The 8,831-nt window shown below is 51.9% G+C and overlaps 1 protein-coding gene across 1 annotated transcript; it reads right to left on the reverse strand.

Annotated features, from left to right (window-relative positions):
* Positions 1 to 275: 275 nt before the first annotated feature.
* Positions 276 to 4,349, reverse strand: POLR2J (RNA polymerase II subunit J). The gene is made up of 4 exons (XM_045543066.1): positions 4,158 to 4,349; positions 2,573 to 2,662; positions 1,242 to 1,416; positions 276 to 491 (listed from the first exon to the last, which is right to left on the reverse strand). Exons 1-4 carry the CDS (start codon positions 4,208 to 4,210, stop codon positions 456 to 458), a joined length of 354 nt encoding a protein of 117 aa, XP_045399022.1. The 5' UTR covers positions 4,211 to 4,349; the 3' UTR covers positions 276 to 455.
* Positions 4,350 to 8,831: the final 4,482 nt, after the last annotated feature.

Here is an 8,831-nt window from a genome sequence, read left to right on the forward strand (position 1 = left end):
TAAGACAGGCAAACCTGGCAGCGGAGGCTTCTAGAAGAGAGATGCATGGAAGGTCAAGGGTTCTCACAGTTCTCCCTTCTGCCCAAGACTGCCTCCCAGCAGCACCCCCAGGTTCCTAAGTTTTGGTCCAGCATGAGTTTGTCCCTGCCAACCTCTCAGACAGAAATCAAGGTCTCTGGGCCAATCTACTCTTTGAAATGTCCCAGAACGTGTCTGAAACAGGTCATCTGCCTCCAGCGAGCCTGACAGTCCACGTGCTTATGCCCACGGCTGAGTCTTTTCCTGCCATACTTTATTAGGAAAATAAAACAGAATGTATGTACATCAGGGGTGAGGGGCTCACAGATGGCTCCAAGGAGGGTCACAGCCGCCACAGCTATGACTGGCCGCTCTCCTCTGCCTGGTGCCAAGTAGGAACTGCGCTTACAGGCCAGGCAAAAGTCCTTGCAGCCCCACTACTCAATTCCTTCTTGCTTGTCTTTAATGGCCACCTAGGAGAGAAGAAGGCAGCGACTTAGCTGCACGGCCAGGGCAAGGATGGTGGAAAAAAACCCAGCATCCCCTAACCAAAGTCCAAGGAGAAGCTGCTGCCATGCCCTCCCGAGGGCAGCCATCGGCTATGCTCCACAGGACACTAAGCCGAGGCAGCAAACCAGGCCCCAGCCAGCTCGAGGGAGCTGGGCAAAGGGCGCCTCTGAGCTGGCCCAGCCCACCCCATTCTCCACAGCCTAGAGCTGGAGTTGTGTAGCAGGGGCGCATCCTGGTGCGCACACAGCTTCGACACTGAACATCTCACAAGCCAGGGCTCTTTCCCGCTCTAAATTGTTCTAGACTCTGAGGCCCCCTGACCAGGTACAATACCACCCTGGGATGAGCTGCCTGCTAGACAGAAGAATGCCTGGAAGTAGCCAGGCCTTACAAACCAGAGCCTATAGCACTAGCTGAGGGACTTGGAAGAGCAGCCCCAAAGGGCAGTAGGTTTCCTGTCTCTGCAGGGACCATGAGAGCACACGAGGGACTCTGGAGCATTAGGTAAAGTCCCCACCCATGGGACATGGCAGGCCATAGGCCTAACTCCATAAACCCTCAGTCTATACATCCCTGCTCTGTCATTGCCACCCCCTCCCCCAAAATGCCCCCAAAGAAGCAGCCTAGGCATGGCCTGTGGACACTGCAGCTCTGGGCACACTGGCACCTCCAGCCACCCACCCCCACCCCTCAGCTGCACCCCAGGCTCCTACCCGGAACCGCTCTTCCAGAAGGGACAGCTCGCTGATGAGGTCGGTGATGGCATTGGTGAAGGCCTCCTGGGGGCTGTAGTCCGGTGTGGTCTGCACGCGGATGATGATCTTGTGCTCCAAGGGGTGGGGGACTTTGTAGCCAGCAAAGAGCACCTGTGGGTCCTTCAGCAGCTGTCTGATATGCAGGGACAGGCAGTGTGAGGGAGGCTGAGCCTCTGATCCAAGCCAGGCCTCAAGGCTACCAGGCAGCCCCCAGCTCATGCCTTGAGGCTTTCCAGCCAAAGAGTTTTCTCTTCCCCTAAATCTTCAAGTAAAACACTTTTCAAGAAGACATACCACCCCACCCACACCCCCGTGCCCCCTGCATCCATGAGGATCAAAGACCTAGCTGTGAATAGGGTTTCCAGCAACCTCTTCCCTCAGTGGAAATGAGGGACCCTGCGCAGTCATGTCCAGCCAGCGTTCAGTAAACCAACCCAAAAAGAGCATCTGCTCAGCACATCAATGGGGCGGCGAGAAGGGTGAGGCTCTGAGCAGTCGGGGAGATGGAAACAAGTCCTCCAGGCAGCACAGGCTGGCGGGGGCTGTCCACGCACACTGGGCCCTGTTCTACAAGGCTGCGTCGTGTATGTGCCCTGGCACACGGGGGTCTCTTCTAGAGCAGCTCAGAGTCAAGTGTGAGCACCATGAGAGGGGCCTTTGCATGGGTGGGGACACTGGGCAGGAGTCCTCCGGGCAGCAATGGACATCCCCACACCCTACTGCACCAGGAGACCCTCGGCCTCCAACACGCAAGCCTGGGAAAGGCCTGGCTTCACCAATGGCACCTGAGGGAAGAGCCACATCTGCAGTGAAGTAACAAGTTCCAGGGCCAGAGTGGCAGTTGCATCTCTGAGCACCCCCTTCCAGGACTTTACTGGTGTGAGCAAACACCCACCAGCCGACGTGTGGGGCCCAGCAGGGGCCCTGGACAGCCACAGAACACCTCTTCCAATTCTCTCCCTTGTTCTGTGGCAGCCAGGTCACTAACGGGTAGGGTAGGGAGAGCTAACCTTGACTGCTTCTCAGTGCTCACTAGCATGACAACACAAGTAGCCTACTTTTCTGTAACTTGCTACACACCCACTCACTTTAGTTAGATCAATAAGCCAATACAAAAATGTGGCTTAGGTGAACAGATACGGTTCAGTGTCCCCTTGGAAAAACGGTACCAGGATTGTGAAATGCCAGAGCAAGCACCCAGAGAGACTAAAGAAAATCTTATGGAACTTGTGCCTTGCCCTAAAGAGCCCCATTAAACACACCCCCTGAGAGCCTGGGCTGGAACTTACGATTTAATAATGTTTCCTAGTGTGTGGTCTTCTTTGTTGATGGTGAACAAACAGGCATTGGGTACCTTGGTGTCCTTGTTAATGGTGATCCTAGAAAAAGGCAGAGGCCACAGATAAGGGGCAGGGGCTAAACCCTGCCCTTGGAGGCGGGCTCACGTGCTGCCTCCACATGCCACCTCCAGGATTGTCTCAATCGGTTCATCCCACGAAGACCTCTCTGACTCAGAGCAGCACTGTGTCTACACTGACCCCAGCTAACCCCACTCTTGTGCCCTCACCCACCCCGGACTGCTCCTTTTTCCTAAAGCAGAGTTTCTCAGTCTTGACACCACTGACATTCTAGGCCAGATAATTCTTTTCTGTGGGGAGCTGTTTTGTACACTGTAGGACATTAGCAGCATCTCAAGATCCACCCAGTAGATGCTAGTAGTAGCCCCTATGACAACCAAAAATCTTTCCATTTTTGCCAAATGTCCCTTGGAGGGCAAGATGGTCCCCAGTTGAGAGTCTGCTCTAAAGGGAGGCTGAAGTGCAGGTCATAAGACTCTACATTCCAGGCTACTACAAATATTAGTAACAAGAGACAATATTTAAGCTGACTTCTATGTGCTTAGCTCTGGAGTAAGTACTTTACACAAATTACCTCACTTAATCTCATCTAACAGAAAAAAATCCCATGTTCAAATACAGTAATAAACCCATTTTCCCAGTGAGGAAATGGCTTCAGACAGAGCTCGTCACTTGCCCAAAAATAAGAGTCTCATTAAGTGGGGGATACAGAAGGCAAGCCCAGGCTGTCTGAGCACTAGGCTCCTTCAACCAGCCGGCGGTGAGGAGTCACAGCAGGCTTTAAACAAGCGAGTGACAGATCAGATGTGGACTTTAGAGACATCACTCCGGCTGTCACATGGAAGTTGGAGGTGGTGGGAGACCAGTGGGGAGGCTGCCAGATCCCAGAGGAAAAGGACTTTGGAGGCAGACAATCTGGGTTCGAATACAAGCCCCGCCACTTCCTGCGTGCCTGGGGCAAGTTACTCAACTTGTCTGAGCCTCAGTTTCCTCCTCTACAAAATGAGTACACTCGCCACTAACCGCGCAGGACTGCCTTAAGCTTGGCAGACACAGGCCGACCTTTTTATTTACTTATTTATTTTTGAGACTGAGTCTCACTCTGTCACCGCGGTAAAGTGCAGTAGCGTCATCGTAGCTCACTGCAACTTCAAACCCCTGGGCTCAAGTGATCCTCCTGCCTCAGCCTCCGGAGTACCTGGGACTACAGGCTCACACCACCACGCCCGGCTACTTTTTCTACTTTTAGTAGAGATGGGGTCTCGCTCTTGCTCAGGCTGGTCTCGAGCTCCTGACCTCAAGCAATCCTCCTGCCTCGGCCTCACAAGAGTGTTAGGATTACAGGCGCGCGCCACCGCTCCCGGCCCAGGCTAACATGTTGCTCAAGCAAAAGCCGCTTCCGTCCCCGACCGGAGGACCGGCGGGAGAACCACAGGACCCGCAGGGCAGACAGCCGACGGTCGAGGGCTCGCGAGCCTCGGCCAGACCTTCCCCGGCCCCGGCCGGCCCCACTTACTTCTTCTCGCCCTCGAAGAGCAGGAACGACTCGAAGGCTGGAGGAGCGTTCATGCTAGCGCCGCAGCAGCGTCCAGACTCCCAACAGCCGCTTCCACGACCTCCAGAGTCCTATTAAGTGACCTCTTCCGGGTCACGGCGGCGGTGCCAAACCCGGGTAAGGATTGTCTCATCGCCCCCTATCGGACTGGAGGATCTAGCGCAGGCGCGAGAGAAGCCCGAGGGAGGCCGGTGGCTCTGCGCATGCGTCGTCACCGAAGGCCCGCTTCGTGCCTCCGGCCGTAGGAAGCCTTCGGCGCATACCCGGAGCGCTGGGAGAGCCGCTCTGCTGGGGCAGATTTTCTCGCCCAGGCTGAGCGGGAACCCCAGGCTGTGTCTCTCTCCGCTGCCCATATCCCATGATCTCTCTTTGGAAATGTGCCACTGGAATACCCAGCAGGAGACCCCCTGAGTAGAGAATGGAGGCGTGGGGTAGTGAGCAGCTGTGGCTGGCAGCGGTGGCAGCTGCAGAAAGTCAGAGGCTGGAGGCGGGTGTGTGGATGCGCCTCCTGCCTAGGCTGCCTGCGCGCACTGCGCCACGAGCCCTAGCTGGGTTGTCACTAGCTTCTTAGTCACGAGGGACAATTGGGTGAGGGCCGGCAGAGGAGGCAGGTGTAGTAGACAGGGGTGAGACAAGCGCTCGGAAGGCTAAGTGTATCATCCCGTTTGGTTGGTTGATATTTTGCAGACTATAAAGGCCCTACCTGAGTTGTTTGAAGCGACAGGAACTAGGGGCTCATTAGCTATTGGAGCCCTAACTAATGGCTTGGCAGCTGCTTCTCCAGGGCTGGGCAGCAGCTGTGGAGCCTCCAAGGAAATCTGGAATTTCCACCACCACTTATGGGGCAGGACCAATCCCACCTGAGCCCCGGGTGAGGAAATGTTACTCTGCCAGGGCCCCACCCAGAACCTGACTCTCCAGGCCAAGTGGGCGGGCACCTCTTTAACTGATGCGGAATAGAAAATGATTCCCTGGGGTTGTAACCCCCACCCTCTGGGTCACCCTGGAAAAGTTTGGGTCAAGGATGCTACTCTTACGAGGATTGCAGAGGCCTGGAGGTGATGAGGCTGGCCACCCTTACCTGGGCTAGGGTAGAGTGGGGACAGGATTTTCATCTACCAGGGGCTTCACCCCCAGCCACTGTGGAAGTCTGTTCTCTCCTGGGGAGTTGTGACGACACTTGCCCTTTCCTTCCCACACCAACATGAGACCCTGGGCCCCAGAAGTTGTCAACCTGCAGAGTCTTCGGTGGCTCGATACTGGGCTGATCCAAAAGAAGGTGAAGTGACCATTCCCATCTCTTATGAGACTAAGGAGGATGGGTCTGCCTGGCACAACTGCAGAAAGGGTTGCTGGAACATGGGGTGTTAAGTAAAATTATCCAGCCTTGGACATAAAGTGAAAGGGCAGTGTGTGACACATTCTGAAAGTGTCATACTGGAGACATTGTTGGACAGGCCTGACCCAAGGTTATTTTATTATCTAGGGCAGAGGCTGGCAGACTACTGGGGTCTAGGGACCAAATCCTGCCTGTGCTTGTAAATAAAGTTTTATTGGAGTACATCATGCCCACGTGTTTGCACATCACCTGTGGATGCTTTCCTGCTACATGGCATAGTGGTTGTGACTGAGACCTGCATGCCTGGTCCTTTCGAGAAAGTTTTCTGATCCTAATTGCGGGGACTGTGCCTGTGTTTGACTTTTTTTTTTTTGAGACAGGTCTTGCTGTTGCCTGGGCTGGAGTGCAGTAGCCTCATCATAGCTCACTGTAACCTCAAATTTCTGGGCTCAAGCGATCCTCCTACCTCAGCCTCCCGAGTAGCTGGGACTACAGGCACGTGCCACCAGGCCCAGGTAATTTTTCTATTTTTTGTAGAGATGGGATCTCACTCTTGCTCAAGCTGGTCTGGAACTCCTGGCCTCCAGTGATCTTCCCACTTCAGCCTGCCAAAGTGCTAGGATTACAGGTGTGAGCCACTGTACTTGGCCTTGACTTTGTTATTTATTGTTTAATTAGAGCCCAGACATTGAAGTTATTTATTAACCTGTAGATTTCTATCCCACAGAGAAGAAAACTCCATTAACCAGTTTTATATCTAACATCACAATCTCATTCTAGCATTCTTCTCTCAAAATGCTTACAAATACATGTACTCAGCTTCTCAGAATGTTCTATGAATCTGCTTTCCAAAACAATACCTTCTGAATTGACGTGCAATAGGTCTTTTTTTTCTTTTGAGACAGGGTCTCACTGTGTCACCCGTGCTAGAGTGCAGTGGCCTCATCATAGCTCACTGCAACCTCAAACTCCTGGGCTTAAGTGACCCTCCTGCCTCAGCCTCCCAAGTAGCTGGGACTACAGGTACACACCATACCTGGCTAGTTTTTAATTTTTTTGTAGAGATGGGGTCTAGCTATATTGCCCAGGCTGGTCTCAAACTCCTGGCCTCAAGTGATCCTTCTGCCTTAGCCTCCTAAAGTGCTGGGATTACAGGTGTGGCCACCTTACCCAGCTGTAATAGATTTTTGATGTATGTTCATTCTGTATTTGTATGAATCTTTTTTCTTTTACATATTTGAAAATTATACTTTGGCAAGGCTTTGTCAGGAGGTGATTGTTGCGAACTTGCTCGTTTCCTAAGGGGTGGGCCCAGAGGATGAGAGAAGCAGGTACCCACCCAGGGATTCCCAGGGTGCTCGCCCTGTGGTGAACACCAGTCCTTCAACGCTAGGTCCTTGAAACCCCAGAACATCCAAAAGGCATGAGGACGTTTGTGAAACCCTAAGAAGTAGCCAGAGAACTGAGTGTTGGTAATTTGGGGTTAGGGTCGGGGGTATGGCAGGCTCAGCTACCCCTGCACCCAGGCCTTAGGCCAGGAAGGGAGGGGAGAGACCCGGCCCTGCAAAAAGCCTCATGGAGTCCGTGGGATTGTGGTATCAAGGTAAGAATTAAAAATAAAATCCTAAGCCCCCAAGCCACTGAATGGACCCCCTCCTTGGCCAATGGGACACCATAGAAACCTTAAACCTGAGTTCCTGGCCATGACAAGACTGGAGGTCACACATGTCTCATTATACCCCTCACTCCATGTGGTTTAGACACAACTGACCAGCAGGAATGTTAAAATAGAGACCATTTGACTGAATGGACATAAGAGTAGACTCTGTGGCTACAAGATCCCAAATTATAAACACAGCCTAAAGCTGTGCCAGGCGAGGGTTAAGTCACGCACCCCTGCACTTAAAGAATGAGCTATGTGCTAACTGCCACAAGGTTTTTCCCTCTAGCAACTAAACAAGCACTGGCTTCTCAATGAGCAACATACAAACCATTGCAAAAAAAAAAAAAAAAAGAGACCATTGCAGCTCATCTGCCACCAGATGCTAACTGACCCCCTTATTCCACAGCTTTCACTGGACAAAAGACTGATTTCTGGAACTTTCTCCTGATAAGAGATGTCCCACCACAGACTGGTTCTGGCTGGTTTACTTGAGTGACTTTGTGTTCCTCCTTCACCTTTTGATGTTTAGGACCTAACTGTCACACATTCAAACATTAAGTCTCCACCCCAAGGTGAACGCGGGTCCAATATGCTACATGCTGGTCCAATATGCATGTGCTAGGACTGTTCGTGAAGACTCACAGCTCTTCCTGCAGCCTGTGGAATATGCATACCTGGTGTTAAACACAGATCCTGGGCCTCGCTGGCTGAAGGTCTGCAGCGGGTAAGTTTCTGGTAGGACTAGGGCATGTGGGCTTTTTGAACTTTTTATTCTTGAAATGTTCAAAGATACACAGAGGTAGACTGTGGTATAATGAAGCCCCGCACACTCCTCACTTCCACTTTAGTAAGTATCAGTTTATGGCCACTGTTTTCCCGTCTCTACCTCCACCACCCCTGCCTCTGGGTTATTTTGAAGCAAATCCCAAACACTCCTATCATTTATCCATCAATATTCAAGTGTGTATCTCTGAAAGATAAAGGCTCCTAAAACACTCACAATCTGCTGGTTGCCTGCAATCCTACAACTTTGGGAGGCTGAAGCAGGAAGATCGTTTGAGGCTAGGAGTTGAAGACTAGCCTGGGCAACATAGCAAGACCCCACCTCTACAAAAAATTTAAAAAATTAGCCAGAGGTGATGGCACACGCCTGTAATCCCAGCTACTCAGGAGGCAGAGGCAAGAGAATCACTTCAGCCTAGGAGTTTGAGGCTGCTACGAACTATGATGAGGCCACTGCACTCCAGCCTGGGCAATCACTCACAATTGAAATATCTTATCACACCTTTAAGAAATTAACAATAATTCCTATCATCCTATAGTCAATTAGTGTCAAAATTTCCAGTGGTCTCATAAAGATGTCATTTCACACCTCATTTGTTTTTTAGAGACAAGGTCTCCCTGTGTCCCCCAGGCTGGAGTGCAGTGGCTATTCACAGGCAGGATCACGGCAGCCTTGAACTCCTGGGCTCAAGTGATCCTCCTGCCTCCGTCTCCAGAGTAGCTGGGACTTACAGGTGCGTGCCACCACACCCAGCCTTCAACATTTTGTTTTTGTTGCAAATGGTTGCTAAAAAGTCTTTTAAGTCTTTTTTTTATTGCAGTAAAATAGTACAACATAAAATTTGCCATT

The sequence above is a fragment of the Lemur catta genome, chromosome 2, assembly GCF_020740605.2.
Source record: "Lemur catta isolate mLemCat1 chromosome 2, mLemCat1.pri, whole genome shotgun sequence".
NCBI classification, from domain to species: domain Eukaryota; kingdom Metazoa; phylum Chordata; class Mammalia; order Primates; family Lemuridae; genus Lemur; species Lemur catta.

What these genes read in the sequence shown, in the direction of transcription:
- POLR2J (XM_045543066.1), bottom strand. Translation starts at nt 4,210, where the DNA reads ATGAACGCTCCTCCAGCCTTCGAGTCGTTCCTGCTCTTCGAGGGCGAG. An exon ending in CTCTTCGAGGGCGAGAAGAA is followed by an intron (nt 2,663 to 4,157) that starts GTAAGTGGGGCC and finishes GCCTTTTTCTAG; the next exon opens with GATCACCATTAACAAGGACA. An exon ending in TTCTGGAAGAGCGGTTCCGG is followed by an intron (nt 492 to 1,241) that starts GTAGGAGCCTGG and finishes CTTCTCTCCTAG; the next exon opens with GTGGCCATTAAAGACAAGCA.